The sequence below is a fragment of the Chamaea fasciata genome, unplaced genomic scaffold (genome assembly GCF_029207755.1).
Source record: "Chamaea fasciata isolate MVZ Bird 193981 ecotype frontalis unplaced genomic scaffold, bChaFas1.0.hap1 SCAF_1, whole genome shotgun sequence".
Classification (NCBI taxonomy): Eukaryota; Metazoa; Chordata; class Aves; order Passeriformes; family Sylviidae; genus Chamaea; species Chamaea fasciata.
This window is the reverse complement of record NW_027094086.1, coordinates 43,926,068-43,942,849: the sequence shown is the minus strand read 5'-3', so window position 1 is coordinate 43,942,849 and position 16,782 is coordinate 43,926,068. Positions and strand designations below refer to the sequence as shown.

The window sequence follows — 16,782 nt, the reverse complement described above, 5'->3', positions numbered from 1 at the left end:
ACCCTGCTGGCAGGAGCTCACCAGCTGGGGAGACTGTAGTGTTCATGTAACTCCTTCCTTTTGGATTCTGAAGTTAGACCCCATGAAAGAGGAGAACAGCTGTCTCTTGAGAACTCAGGAGCCACATTTCCAAATTCCTTGTAGCTAGTGCTTGGGACAGCTTCAAATCAATAGAAATGCAGGATCAGACCAGAACCTTGAGTGCAGCACTGAAAGCACCTCAGATTCACAGTGGGGATCAGCCTTTTACTCTCAGCTTCCCAGTGGTTAAGTCAGGGAGCTTTTAAGACCCTCTCCCAAGCACTTAAGTCTTTTCAGCATCATGCAAATAAGCCCAGCCCTCCACTGTACCAGCCAAGAGCTAAGGCAAAGCAATTCAAGCAATGCCAAGCAAATCCTGTGTGATTCAGGCCATCTCCCAGTCTTCTGGGAACCAGCTTCCTGGCTGCTATTCTACCCTTCCCTCAATGGCAATCTTTCAAAAAGTCATCCTCCCCAGTTAATTTCTTTTGTATGAGCCTCTAGAACTTTTTCCTAATTGATGCAACTTCAATCGGCTTTTTTGCTGCCCCTGGAGATCTGAAACAAGAAAACAAATTGAAACAAAAAACCCCACCACCACCTTACAGAGAATGCTTGTAAGGTCACAGCTGAATTTCAGCAACTTTCAAGTTTGCAGACTTTGAGTAACAGCCAAGAACTGTGGAAGTCTGAGAGGAACATGTGATACTAGGAGTCTTCAGTTGTAAAAGCTGCAAGTTCTCCCTCTCTCCTCCTACTTCCCTTCTCGCAAATAAAACACAAAGTTAAACGCTGAGGCAAATCTTAGGGTTTTTCTTTTTAAAACAAGGGTAAGATTATACTTGTGCTGAAGTCAAAGCAGAGGAGAGCAAGAGATCAAGACTGATGTATCTAAAAGCATACACCTCTTCCTACGTAGTACCTCACTGTAATAGGATTGAAAAATATCTCTGTCATCACAAGTTTTTGGTCCCTTTGTGCTTAAGGCACCAAGCAAATCCCATGAAACCAAGCATATTTTACAGTAGAACTGGTGTCTACAAACCACAGACTCCAGGTTAGAAAGCAAGAGAGAAAATGCAAGTTTTTCTTTCCATGAACTTCTGGGACACAATCAGACATTTCCTCCACTGTTTGAAATATTAGTACCCTGTGAACTTATCCTACTTTTCTCATTACATCAAAGAGCAACAGTCTTTGAGGGCTGCAGACTCTTACAGCAGTTCCAGTTTTGCTGTCTGGCCCATCTGAAATATCTGAAAGGTAAATTGGAACTAAAAGAGTTTTGACTGTGGTATCATAAAAAAGCTGGATGCAAACTTTGATATATCCACTTACCAAACTGAGCATCAAGCAAATTCTAGAAGTTCTGTAGGGGATACCAGGAATCTCTCACAGACATAAGGTTGTATATACACAAAGAAAGAAACAGTTTCACAGTCTGCTGATTTTAACTCATGAGGATGGTAACTTTAGGGAAACTAGACACAGCAAAAAGAGTTTGGCTGGGTCCAGAGAGATGAAGTCAAAAGTGAAAGATTCTCAGCCATGCAACTTGATGAAGAATTGCACAGCGTTGTTTCACTTGATGCTAAATTTGAATCATTTCTCCATGCTGAAAAGGTACTGCTGATCCATAGCTTCCATTCTGGGAAGCTGTCAGCACATGACTCTATAAGAAAAGGGAGGGGGAAAAAAAGGGAAAGAAAAAAAAAAAAAAGGAAAGAAAGAAGACATATGTGACTTTCCATAGCAGTTATAAAACAACATGTGAAGTAGACAAGATTGTCCAACACAGGTGATCTAACAAAAGGGAAATATTTCATTGAAATTAGGTAAAAAGCTGCTGCTTCACCAGACTGGCTAAGAGGGGGAGATCAAAGAACAGGAAGAACAAGGGCACTCAGAGATGCAAAAGAAATAAGCAATTTTTGCCAACAATCTCATTGACTGCATTTTGATTCTGCAATTTGATATTGCACTGGAGATCAATGGAGAAGTGTTTGCCAAAATTTAAATGGGCACAGAAAGTGAAATAACAGACAAGACCATGGGAAAGTCTGACAACTTGAAGGTAACTCTCTGAGGGAAAAAAAAAACCAAAAAAAACAAAACAAAAACAAAAAAAAAAAAAAAAAAACAAAAAAAAAAAAAAAGAGGAATATGGATATTTGCTTGTATATAAGAAGAGTTCATCCAGTTTTTCAAGGTGACAGGTTTGAGAAGTCAGGAATATGAAGAATTTCCAGACTACAAAGCTGTGATTTCCTAGACTAAAACAAAGTCTGTGTGGGGAAATTGAGGTAGCAACGAACTAAAATCAAGTCAATAAATATATTTTTAAGCATAAACATTTCCAGAAAAGCATGTAACGATGCTATACGAGCAATTACAAGAGTTACAGACACTACTGATCTCAGAGTCAAGGAGGCAAAAACTGTTCAATACGATGAATGCCCTCTCTCTCTCTTTCTCTCTGCAATATTCAGGCACTACTTTACAATCAGACTTTTAAATGAATACCAAATACACTTTCTTCTACATGTTTATGGGGAGAGAAAGGTTGCTGTTCTCAAGACACTTCACACAGTCAAGCATTCAGAACTACTGAAGTCCTATTTCTCTTTTAAAAGCATGAAGGTTATATGCTGGTGGCAATGCTTTCTTTTATTAGATGTATTTGTGAAAAGTTTTCAAACCTCCAGCTGCTTTTCAGATGCACAACCCTTTTCAAGAAAAAAAAAAAAAAAAAGAAAAAACAACCAAACCAAAACTCGAGTAGTGGGGGATTAAATGTGTGGGAAGGTTGTTTTCTTGGTTTTCTTCTGAGGGTATCAATTTATTAATCATTTACCAGCCCACGTACATATGGCAGCCTGCCTCTCTCAGGAGCACTGCATTTGGGCCCTGCTCTCCAGAAAGTGATATTCAGCTGCAGAGCACAAAAGCCTCAGGAGAATTATGTGATAGCTCGGTGCCAGGTCAAGTTCAAAGCAAAACACAAATTAAAGTGCAAAACATTTCATATCAGGGAGTGGTGTGCCTGTTGGCTGGAAAGGACTCACCTGAGTTCTCTACTCAGTTCTCTCTCTAAGGCAGTGTCCCTCCCTGTCTTAGATCTTACTGAGCTCTTTGAACTTAAAATTACCCCACCAGAGCTGTGCTGCTCGACTCACTCAGAAGAACAGGCATAGCTTTCCCTGGCACTACCCAGGGAGACAAAGCACTGGACAAAGCCCTCTTTGTCCAGCACCACCTTTCACGATCAGCAGACAGCATTAAATTGCATCCGAGGGAGGGGAGAGTCTGAACTGAACTTAAGCAGGCTCTGTCCCCAAAGTAACACAAGCTGGCAGCAGATACCATAATGCCAACAAGCAAAGGATGTGTGCCAGTCTAATGTTTGCTCTTCTCCCCAGGGCCAGGGAGAGAGCTCGACAGCAAACTTACAGAAGACCCAACATATTACAAACATCTAAGAGTGCTCAGCATCACTGAAGAAAAAATCTGAGCTCTTCCAGACCTTCCAAACCAGGATGCAGCAGGTTCAGGGTGGCTAATGAGGAACAGCAGCTGCTGTCACTGTCACCATCTCAAGACAACTGGGAGATGTCTGACTCACACCATGCTATCCTCCCGCTGTGCCCAAGGGATGGCTCTTCCAGAGTGGACAGCAATAGGCCTAGAGGAATGGCCAAACTGTGCCTTGGAGGAGGCCATGCCTTTGGACCTGAGAGAGAAACTCCTGCAGCTACATGTTGCCAAATCTCAGGGAGCTGTCCTGCTCTCCAGTTGCCAAGACAAGTTCACTCCTGAGGAGACCTGCAGAGAGCGTCTTCCTCTGTGTTGGCAGGACACGGGGAGGAGCAGGCCCATCAGGCACCGCTCCGTGATTAACAAATCAGACCAGTAGAAACAGGTTTCAGTGGGGTGTTTGTTGCATACCACTTCCAACACCAGAGAAAGGCTTTCTGACTCATTCCCATCCAACACCTTACTTGGGGAAGGTTCACATGACAAGGTTTTGTAGTTCCTCATTTAAAAGACATTAAGAAAGCTATCAGCACACTTAGGTAAGCAACCAGAGTAGGGCAACAGTGATTACTCTGTGTTAGCAATTGCACACCTTCACTCTGAGGCAGGGAGATGTGAGTTCACTGGAGTATTTTCAACATCCTGGATGTGTTACAGTGTGGCACACCCTGGAGTAGGGTGTTACTTTCTAATATCTTTATAGAAGTATTTTTGTTATTAGTTGACTCCTGAGTGCACAGAGATGGCAGCAGAGATGTAAGAGGCATTCCCTCCAAACTCTGGGAAAAACTGAGTAGAAGACTACAGAAAAAGAAAAGGATTTTTACATTTGTGTGTTTGTCTTTTATTTTAAACATCATCTCAAAGGAACAGCTTTCCTCTCAGAATGGAAAAGAAACTCAACCAGCTGAGAAAATGAACCATCAGTTGCAACAAGAGAAATAAGGCCCTAAAAACCCCCAACATTAAAAGTCCTGTTATGATTTGATTAAACGTGGGAGTGAGTACTTGGGGCAAAATAATCTAGATGCTGCCAACTCATCCCAAAGTACTTTTTCTTTCATTGCATGCACTCACCAACACTAGGATGGCCTTTGAAAGAAAAGACTGCACTGTGTAGGTGGGGGTATGCACACACTCCACAGCCTCCTGTGCCACTTTTCCTGTGCAGCAGGTTTTAAGCAACCACATCCAACTTGATCGTCCACTTTCACACCAATAGTCTGCACACATAAACAACTGTGGCCACATAGCACAGGCATTTACAACAGACTGAACCCGAGCCATTTACAGTCAGAGCAGAACACCTCTGCAGCTTGAGCTGATGAATCCTTGGAAACACTTTTGATAGTTTTGAGCTGTAGAGTCCTGGAAGGTAATGCAAGAAGAATCAGACAACACCCAACGGCCATAATATTAAAACTCTAAGAGAGTGTCTTCAATGCCTTTCAGTTATCACAGAATACATCTGAGATGTGGACACCAGCATATCCTTGGGACACATCCTCCTACGCAGAACTTCTGCAGAAGAATGAAAAGTATCCTTTTTGGCAAGCAGCAGCACAGCAAAGTGTAATTCTTCAAGGTACCAACATGCTCTGTATCTTCCAAATTGAGATCATAAACCAGTATTTTCCACAGGCTACCAGGGGAGACATTTATCAAGGTAAAGGTTACCGTGATGCCTAAGCAAAACATAACAGAAATATTTAACATCAGCTGGATGGTATTGGTAACACACACTTGCTTTTAGAGTAGAAATTAATGATATCAGAGTACCAGGAACAAAACAAAACTGGTTCAGAGAGCTGGATAAGACCTTCCTATAAGTATCAAGAGTGAATTGTGTACCTGAAGAAAGCAAACAACACCAAAGAAATGTCCATTTGCTGTGATGGTTTACCTTGGATTCTTGTGAAACCTATTCTTTCACATCAAGACAGGGCACTATCAGGACATTAATTTTGATATGCTCTCCATGCTACACGTGTGTGAAGACTTCTGTTGTTTTAAGTGCGAGAAACACATTAGTTATTTGGTTTTAGTTACATAAAAATTTAACTTGATGCTACATTAACTTTTATTTTTACTCTAGAGAGAAGAAGACTGGAGAGAAGATTCAAGAGAGAATGGCTACACTAACAGCTGTCATATATGATCTTTAACAGCAAAAATTAACCATGTCTGCTACCACCAAAAGAAACAACCAGGGTAGCACTTTCATAGTAGGGAAAGCACCACCAGCAAGACTGCACAACTCAGGTTCTGGTAATAAAATTTCACTTAAATGTAAAATACAGCATTCCCCTTCTTGAGTAAGGCTTTATTGTATTTGCTTTGTATTTGTTTTATGGTCTTGCTTAATAAGTGTATCAAAACCTGATTTAGCAAGTAGCAAAATAAGATTTACCTTATGCCCATATTTATATATATATGAGTGATGACTTTGTGGTACTTAAGCTGTAATCTCAGGAAAATAAAATCAGTTTCAGTGTCTCTTCCTGCTCAAATGTTACAACCAAAATCATGCTGCAATCTGTGACACTGAAATTCTTTTAGGGTTAAAAAAACAGAAAAAAGGTATTCTATTAAAGCAAAAACAAACCTAGAAAGTAATTTCAATGAACTCTTATGTTCCATCTCTAAGGGTCATTCTGGTAGGCAGTACATCTTAGCTGACAGAATTTTAAAGTTTAACCATGCAAAAACCAGCCCTATAATCCAGGTCAGCACTCAGCCCAGCAAAATGGCTTAGGCAGCTCCATTAAACTTGGCATCTCCAGCGGGGGGTTCTGGATCCCAAGAGCAGTGAACATGAGGGACTGCACTGGGCAGCACTGAAAGCACACTCCGTGTTAGCTCACAGACCTCTGTGTGGTACTCCTCAGCAGCACAAGTTAATCTTTAGCATATGGAAGACACCTCTAACTGCTACCGTTTAGCTGTTAGCATCCAAACAGCAGTGCTTCACTAACTAATCCTTCACATGCAGAGATTCATCTCTCTTTTCATGTAGGCAAGCCCATCAGACATGCTCTAGTTCTACAAGCTAGCATGGACCAGTTTTGTGAAGTTCCTTTGGCAACACTGGAGCTCATCACGTGTTCAATAAGTGCCTTCACCAGGTGGAGGCTTCTGAACTTTCAGGTATTTTCATCTCATTAGTGAGGGTTTTGTGGCAGGGAACTTTCTTTGACAGCAAAATGTATTTTGCTAACTAAACCCACCCTCTTTTCCCGCAATAGCACAAGCCAGGAAAAAAAGCACATTGACACTTTTGCAGTATCTCAGGGGATAGGTTTTGATTTTGTTTCCATTTACATACACTGGTGTCTGTGTGAATTTAAGATATGAATAAATGGAAACATGAAGAGTCAGGAAACCCTGCTTAGCGTATCTTTGTTAACTTTAAAAATAATGAACCAAATCAAGCCTTCGGTAAACCCCTTAAGATCTTCTTTCATGCCAATAACCATTTTATTTTCCATTCTCCTTCTTCCAGGAATCAGTGTAAGGATTTTAAAACATGGCACTCAGTTCAAAGGAAGTGAAGTGTTTATCTGTCCACACCACTGGACTTTGTGCAGCCAGGAGGTGTTAAAAAAACCCCCAAAACCCACAACATTACTAAGCATAAGCACTAGAAAAAGTTTATGCTAAGAAAGTCAGCTTCAGAGAGTTTTAAAGCTCCATACATTATGACACTATTTGCCATCATACCAAAGCTTTTGAACGTATCTTAGAAAAATTAACGTTCCAGCAATGAACTCCAAGGAGAAACAGTACCTAAGAAGGCAAGTGGTGTAATTCTCATCCCTGGAATAGGGTGCATCACTGCAGATGCAGCACTGGTGTGACTGACACAAAGCAATTCAGCCAGGTCTTGTCCAACTCAGCACAGCCTCAGTGCACAGTGCTTTAAAGGAGACTGTAGCAGAGCCAAGTACATTATTCAGTTGATAACTGGTTATACAGAAGACTAATTAAAACACTAAGCCCACATCTTTATTTTGTAGCCATGGCTCTCTCAGTTCACACTTTCCAGCTTTTAAAAGTTTTCTGTCTACTGCTGTAAGCTAAGCACTTCCCACTCAGGTTGTATTGTTCTGTTCAGCTTGTGAATAAGAGCACTAAACAGTAGAAAAAAAGTATTAAAAATAATTTCCCAGGAAACTAAAAATAATTTGAAGTCATGAAATAAATATGAATTAGTTGGATCATAGCTACTTGGAACAACAGTATTACTCTATCACCCAAGAAGGCAGACAAAGACAAGGCACTACTGAGGAGCATTAGTTTAAAACTGCAGTATTATTATGAAGAGTCCCTGGTGCTTAACATTGAAATACCAGAAAAGCCCCTCCAGCCTGAATGTAAAATCTATTCCATCTTTGACCAAACATTTCAAGGCAATTTCAAACTTTCACACTTGTGTCTCCACATTCACACATGAGAAGTGCTGGCAACTCATTATGCTCAAACTGAAACCAATTCCTGTGCACAGCTACGTGTTCTGCCAATGTGCTGCTCAATGAAATACATCTATTTAGCAGCCCTGTGAGCAAGTCAGTATCTCTTGCTCTGTAACATTACTAAAAAGGTAACTCATAGAAAATGGCATGAGAGGCTTAGCTTCACTCTCTCAAATACAGTGATCAGTATAAGTGGTAGGCAATTCATTATTTTTGAATTTGCATTTCAGGTCAACAATAGCTTTACCTGCATAATGTACAGGGATTTCTATCTTTGGCCCTATGACGTAGTGACCCTCCTCCAGACTGTGAGCTGTAATTGTTGTCCACTGCCGACACGAATGAATCAGAAGATAATCGCTCTCCCGAAGACCTTCCACAGTTTCTCCTGCAAAACAGATGTAGGGCTTTTTTAAAAAAATAAAACAAACCACACTTACTGCAGGATGAATTAGGAAAACATCACAACAAGAATTTTATTCTTATTGGTGTTAATTTTTTGCAGACTTTTTGATAATTAAAATTTCAATTAAGTTAATTTCAACTCTATCCAGTACTCACTTTTGCAATTTAATGCCTTGCCTTCCAGAAAACAAACATGAAACAAAATATCTTAGTACATGCATACAATATCACAGAGATGCAATCCAGATTGCTGAGTAGTGGCTCTGGGGCTCCTTTTTCAACTTTCTCCATAAACACACTTTTCATATTTCCATTTTGGTCTGTCTATGTCACACGGTACAAATACTTGAGAGGTCCTTTAGTTTTTAAATAAAAGGAAAAAAAACCAAACAAACACATTTTCATATTTTAAAAGAGAAGCATCACAGAAGTAACTGGATATCACACTTTCAAATACAGAGATTTCATCTTTGTCATTCTATCCCTTTGCAAGCTGGTGCTTAAATAGCCATTCAGATGTACATAAACTTAATCCTATCACTTAAGGAAGAGAAAATAAATAAATAAATAAATAAATAAATAAATAAATAAATTTTTTTTCTCCACAAACATCTAAGTCCCCTCTCAGACTGAATTTCAACCAGAAGCCTACCCAGACAACATGTGGCTCACCTTTCTAAGGCATTCTCTCCTACTCTTGTACTCTGGTGTCTCTCAAACCCATCCCAAACACAGCCAAAGATCCAGCTCTCCTTTCTTCCCTTGCCCATAACAAATTTGCATTTCTGCAGAGTATCCTCCCCTGTTCTACAGTTTGTAGCACATAATCAGGTCTAGAGTGCTTGGCTAAGTTTTCCAGCAATTGCAAGAGCCATATTAAACAGACCACTTTAAGTGCCAGCTACACATCACAAGCACCATATGATATATGAACAAAATTTCGCAGAGCAGGAAACTGTTCTGCGCATCATCACAGAACTGCTCTCACACACCTGCAGTCCTGCTCAGCACACAAAAAACCCAGCCTTTCTCCAGGCGTCTTTGAAGCAGTCACTTGGACTTTCAGGAACACTCAGTAGACACTAAACATGGGCCAAGAATAATGAAACTTTAAATTTCATTTTCCTTCCCTCCCACCAGCCCTCTGCAGTTACAGCCAAAAATAACGCAAATAGTTTAGCCCTGGAATCAAGTTTGGACAAAACCTATCCCCTTCAGCTACGACAACAAACTGAACTTTCTCCTCACTGTCCTGATATTCCTAAAAGTCAGTGGAAGAACGAGGATTTCCTCAGCCTGGGGCAGCAGACATTTCCTCTGTTCAGTCTCTGCAGAGGATAGCTACTTCCCACTGAGGTTTTTTTTGCCCGCAATAGGCACTCTTCCACTGTAGGCAACAGCTTCTACACACCCCATTCCTGCCTGATTTCATGCTCCCATTCTATCAGAAAGCACCCTCCTACACGATTTAAAACAGAGCAACTGGTGTGTGTGAGAATTGTTAAAATTTTAAATCAGAAGAGACCATTACGACCATCTGCTCCGACACCCTCTGGCCACAGGATTCTGCTTGTTTCTTCCAGAAACTCAGATCTGGCTAAACGAGGGAGAGACATGGCCCAACCTGCAGAGTCCAATAGATGGACTTCCCTGGGTCTGCTGTTCTACAGCCTGTTAAACCTTAAGAACATTCCTGTTTTGCCCATTTGTGTCTTTCATTTATAAGCATGGGTAAACTGCTATGATGGGGGTATAGAGGAGAAACAAAAAAAAAATTAAGAAGTCAGAGGGCATACAAAGCTCCTTAGTACCAGTTATTCTTGCTCCCATGAAAGTACATTTCTAGGTTTCCTTCTTTTCCAAAGCACAGGAAGTAGCTTCCAGGTAAACAGGCTGTTTCATGAACTGGCTTCCAGGCGTTCCTTGGACCACATCCTTTGGCAGCCCAGACAGGCAGGCTGCTTAACACCAGTTCCTGATCCCTGGGAAGCACCACCCCTCCACCCACAGCACACTAGGATAAGGGATCTCGTAAAGCCTAGGGAAGAGTGGAAAAAATTACCATGCAGCACCAGGGATCTCTTTTCCCATCCATATCTTGAACGAAATTCAGATATGTTTGTTAAAGGAATTATGCAAGTACTAGGTTTTGGCAAATTATCAGACCTCAAGCATCTCCTGTTTTCTGCTCACAGGGCAGCCTCCAGTACTTATAAAAATTACCTTCAGCTTACTGCAGAGCTTTACGATTTTGAGGGAAAGCACAATAATAACAACAAAAACAGTAATAATAATAATAGCAACAATAAAAATAAATGGTGTTATTTGAAACTCATGTTGCAGTTTTGAGAGTTACATTCATGTTTCCTATAATCCGTGGCAACAAGTAATTGTTCTGTCCCACAACAAAATCCAACCAGCGATATTTCAGGGAAGACCTAGTATTTTACTGGTTTCACTGACCGTGGTGAACAAATTTGGAATAAAACACAAAGCATCTCTGGTATACTTTTTCTCTGCCTTACAATTTGTAGGTATAATTTCAGAGTATTACCTAAAGGGAGGCTGGACTCTACATCCAGGATTGCAGGGAAATAATTACAGCATGGGTCACCCTCGAAGAAACTGAGGAAGATATTCTCAGGAAAATAAAGACACCCATTATGAAAAGGCACTTCCAGCCATGGCTTACATGCTGCGATCTGTTTAAGTGGTTGCTCCACTAAAACTGGGTGGGACAGGTGAGTGCAAAAAGAGATTAGCAAGGCAGGCCCAAGAGTGACTATGTAATTGAGTCTGCAGCTGGAAGTAGCTGTATTTTTTTTAAACAGAATCTTGGAAACCACAATTCACATCACACCAGTTATTTGTTGCAACCGATTACATGGGAAACGAATTTTGTGCTTTGCCACAGGAGACTGGAGGAGACAAGGTGAAGCAGATGTGACAGGGAGTTGACACTCCCCTTGGCTCCTTAACAAAGGGCAGGTCTGTCCTCACCAAGCCCTGATCTTTCCCAACCATGAGACAGACTCCTGGGGTTTGCTCCTTGTCACCAAGGGATTAAAGGACTCTCAAAAACACCTGGCTAATCATGGTCTCCAAACTATGCAAGGGCAATGTGACTGAGGATAACAAAGCAACTCACTTCTTTCTTCCCTTTTCTTCTACTCTGTCTCCCCCATAAGACTCGCTCACTGATTTTAAAGTGGTTTCTTCCTGGAGGGGAGGATCTTCCAGACTGGAGACACCTCTGACCCTTGCTACATGACTCCTGTCCCAGCCCAACCCAGCTCAGGCTCACACTTCTACACTTTTCTCAGCCAACCATACCTTGCAAAACAGCCACATACATTCAATCTGATTTCCCCTCGCTGCAGTGGCTTAAGTTATGCAAGCCTTCCATTAATCACATTTTAGCTGTGTGGGAGAGAACTCGGCAGCCCTCACCATTCACCAGCTACGCAACTCGGTTCTCACCTATTCAACACACTCCTCCTACACTGCTGCTTACATAAAAATAAGACGCCATGAGAAAACAGAGAACACAGGCCACTCATCTTGAGTAACAGTTTTGTCTCTTATGACCCCAGTATGAATTAGCAGCTCTATCTTTTCACCCTCTCCTCCCCGCCCCACATGCCTGCAATATAATTAAACCACTACAAAGAATCTACAGGCAAATACTTGCGCTGGTCTTTTACCCCCTTCCCCACCCCCCCCCCCCCCCCCCAAATAAAAGTCAAGAGAAGTAATGAACTACCACATGAAATTCCCCACCCTTCCCCAAGTTGCCTACCTCCTTCCAAAATATGAGTCAAGTTTATTCCCAGTAATGCCCGAGACTAAGAGACCCATGATTTGCTAGCAGCTCCTAAACCCTAAATCAAGAGTCAACACCCATCCTTACTTGAGATTAAAAGCCTCACACCTCTGAACTGAAAACTTAGCCAGTATGTTCCAACACAAGCTGATCTCCCACAAGCACTCTGACCACAATCAGTATTTGGGTACTTCACTCATCACCACCAAAGCAGCACTGCAATAGCTCTTCAGGTGTTCATTGCAAATAAGATTCGCTATCATTTTTTAACTGCATGACCCATTTCTGTATAATTCCTAAAACCCTCTAATACTGCCAATACCACACTTGTTGAAAGACAGTTGCAGGGGAAACACTCATCAGGAAAGGAAAATCATTTACACATCAATACAGTCATTAAAAAAAAAATAAAGGTAATTGCTTAATCAAGAGTCTCATGCTTATTAAATACTATCTACATTAAATGCCAATACTACTTTAATCATTCCTTCCAGTTCCAAAACTGGATCATCCACATTTGGCAAATCTTGACCCTGTCACTGTAAACACTTCAATTTCAAATTAACAGCCAACAACTGTAGCAAGACTGATAGAGGAGGAACAGGATACCTCCATCGACAAATTCAGAGAAGAAATTCTCTCTTCACCTGCACTTTTTAAGAACCAGTTAAGGAAACAGAGGTCAGCTACCTGCACAGACTTAGTTTATGTATGTTTATGCTGCAGCACAGAAAGAAGCTCATTTCTTTCGAAAAGAGACCTCTCTGCAAGTTGTTGCCACTGCTTACTTTCTAACAAATTTTTATTTAGTTTAGCATCTCACAATTCCCAAATTTCTGTGAATTCCCCAAAGCCTTGGGTGTAGAACTGAAGACCACTTCAGTTTTGAAGGGTCTGAGCACTCCTATGTCCTCTTTGCTTCCTCCTGGATCACAGAATATCACAAGTTGGAAGGGACCCATAAGGATCATCAAGGAAAATGTTAATTTCTCACAGGACTGCCTAAAACTAAACCACACAGGTAAGTATCATCAAGATGCTCCTTGAACTCAGACAGGTTTGGTGCCCTGATCACTTCCTGGAAAGCCTGTTCCAGTGACTGACCACCTTCTCAGAGAAGAGCTTTTTCCTAATGTCCCATTACAGTCCACAAAAAAAAAATTCACACAGGTCCCACGTACTCTGCTTGCCAAAGACAACAATGACTTTTCAACACCAACCACTAAGGAAAATTCATGAAACAAATGAAAAGAACCAACAACAAACCAATAACAAAACTTTTAAGGTTCTCCTCCTAATATTGAAAAACTAACATTCAAGTCACTGCAAAATGTTCAGGCCAATATGACTCACTTACTCACTCACTGAAACTACACTGCTAAAAATAGGTAGTGATGTACAGGAATATAAAGGCTTCATAATGCCACACACTTTGTCATTGTGGCTAAGAGTTTGCATCACTGCCTTAAAGCACAAGCTTTGCGTCTGGAGATATTAAAATAGTAGGTAACAAGGTAATTCAGAGAAAGAGAAGTCGTCGTATGCAAGGTTTCAGTAACGCAACAGCTTCCATTTATACACACTAGATGAGCTAGATACCATTTCCTCCTGCCAGGAAGATGGTTACAGACACATTCCACTCATCTCACTCATCACAGAAGACTGCAAAGTGAGCCTAATGCTGTCCCTTGCACATCAGTTCAAGCACGCTGAATTTGCTCTTTCCGGAATGAAAAGCCTTACAGAAAAGAACCGGGAGCTCACGAGAAACTTAAGATGGCTTTTGTGAAATAACTGATGAAAAAGGTGCCTGTGAAAACCCCAGGGAAAACTCAGCAAGACTTAGGGCCATGTGTTTTTATTAGGCCTGAACACCATCTGCATGGAAGGTAACAGATGCCGTACAATTACGTACATCACCCGACTGTCTTGGTCAGTTAAGTAGGTGGTGAGTTTAATTATTCCATCTAATGTTCCATAATCACATTACATATCATTACATAGAAAAATCTCAGCAATATTAAAAACCATGACTGGGTGCTCAGCCAGGTACCTACCAAACCACACAAAAGAATAACATCAACTTTATTCCCCCTCGAGTTTGCACTAACATTTGCTAGGAATGAAGTGTTAACTGGAAAAATAGGTGGCTGGGTGGCCAGGTGAGCACCTATGCTGTGAAATAATTAGGCAGAACTGTCAGCAGCATGTGGCTAGTGTAACAAGGGAAGGAGGTTTATCTGGCAACAACTGAAAGCTAAGAGAAAGCAAAACTATTAGAAGCTAGAAAAAAGAAAGAAGTGAGGTTCTTACTTAGTCACCATGCTCCCATTGCACTGAGGAGCCCTACTTACACACTGTCTGCTTCACTGCGCATGCAGCTTCCTGGACTTTCCCTAGCTGAGGACCAAACAAATCATGCATTAAGATAAACCTTAACATTACCCTACACCATCATGAAAACAAAAGGACAGCCCCACACAGTATGAAATGAAGTTATAATCTATCTCTTTTTTTTAATTTTTTTTTTTTTTTAAATATAGTATTACAGACTTGCATGGCTCTGTGCAAAGAGATGTTTTGGGTCAGAGGGAGGTCACACTGCTAGCACAAATATAAATGCCAGTGCTGCTTTTCATGGCAAAAGAAGGAACCTACAAAACCTGTCACTGGCAAAATAATAAAAGCTGTCTTGTTTTTGGAAAGGCAGATTTGTGTTTCTACAGACATAGCTAGCCACATAGCTCCCACACACGGTAACACCTTAAGATGAATTCAGTTTCTTTTCATCTTATTGGGAGATCCACAGAAGGTAAAAGATGAAGCCAAGGCCTCCTCTCAGCACAAAAGCTTGGGGGGGCACCCCATCTAAAATGGGAAGCCCAGGGCCGAGCACCGATGAGACAGCACACCCGAAGAGACCACACACAGATCAGAAACATCCAGCACCTGTGAGCACCTGTGAACTGCAGGCATCACACACACTTCAGTCTCCTTGGCAATGAGGGTCTGGGAGAACCACAGGTACCTGCAAGCCTTTCCAAGGTATGCTTTGCAGCACCACCAGGTGTTAAAATAAGGCTGGGTATCACAACATTCTTTTGTCTTTAAAAAAATTAAAACAAGAAAGATGCATCATAACTCAGGAGCCATTCTTATCTGAGAGTCTTAGTTTCCTCTCACTGGTGGGCTAATCCTTTACATGATCTTCAAAGAAGTCTCTGCACTTTGGTTCTTGTTTAGCCAGTTGTTTGTTTGGGCTTCTGATCTCTTAAAATACAACACAACAGAAAACAAGGCACAACATCCACAAAAAACCAGCAGACGGCAACTTCTCGTCCCACACAAACCAAGTATGCCAAAACAAGAAGATGTACACCAGGCTGCACCACAGTTAATCTGAATTTGTACTCATTTGATTCAGAGACACACAGAAGCACCACTAGCACTCAAGCAGCACTGCACTGAGCGTGTTGCTTTCATGGCATTAAGAATACAAGTTCTCTGAAAAAACATACGCAAAACCCCCCCCCAGAGCGTTTGCATGGGCAATAAGCTACTGAAAGAGAATCCCAAATTCCTTGCAACAGTGCATGGGACAGCTTCCATCCGACTTGCACAGTGCTGTCAACACATGATCCTTCACCACTTCCAGCACTTGGCTGTATTACTGCCACAGCATTTCACTGGAACAACAGCTGCCTCTTCTCCTACAGATCATTTCATGGATATTTACAGCTTTCTTCTTTTATAATGATGAGTTTGGGACTTACATTTTGGGTGGAGAGACAAAAAGTTTTTACTAAGTCTGAGTATTTAAATTAGGACAAATTATATTATTATTATTTAGCAGGCTGTACCACCTCTGCTTGGGAGAACTCCATCTGAACTCTGAGGGAGGGTGGAGGGAGAAAGTCAAACCTTTTGTTTTCTGCACACTGCATCATACTGCAGACTATCTGCTGGATATTTTATCTATGGAGATGCACCTCAATGAATGTCAAAGACTAATAAATATTAAATTAGGGTGGTTTGCTTGCTTAAGCTTTGGCAATGTCCTTTGTTACTGAGTCCAATCTCCATTGAGCTGTTCAGCCTGTCAGTGCTATTTCTTCAGCAAAAGCACTGGTCTATGATGTAGGTCAGCAGAAAAAGTTCATTAGGTAGAGAACAGCATCTGAATTTTCCAGTCTGAAGTAGCAAAGGAAATCTGTAGGGAAAAAAATTCACATCATTGTAATGTTCATTAAAGGAAGGGGAAGAAAACCCCAGAAATATTTTGCTACGTGATGAAGCCCACTTGTAGCAACATTATACCTACAAAAATTGAACTTTTTTTTTAATGTCATTATGACTGAACAGATGCTCAAAAGAGTTACCCTTGCATAAAATGCCTAATGGCAGAGAAACAGAAAGAGCATGCAATTGTAGAAAACAGTACTACTACTACTACCGAAGAAAAACCTTCTCTGAAATCCATTTGATGTTATCAGTCTGACTCTCTGATTCTATAAGACACAAAAAAGG

General features: G+C 41.1%; 1 protein-coding gene across 2 annotated transcripts in view; it reads right to left on the bottom strand.

The window, feature by feature from the left end:
* Positions 1-16,782, bottom strand: part of GAREM1 (GRB2 associated regulator of MAPK1 subtype 1) — a 102,037-nt gene that overhangs the window by 70,837 nt on the left and 14,418 nt on the right. The window contains exon 2 of one of the 2 annotated variants that reach the window (XM_066181979.1): positions 8,275-8,415. In XM_066181979.1, the coding sequence (XP_066038076.1) occupies positions 8,275-8,415 (141 nt within the window). Of the gene's footprint in view, positions 1-8,274; positions 8,416-16,782 lie in introns of those variants that run through there. The other variant, XM_066181988.1, reaches the window with a different exon arrangement.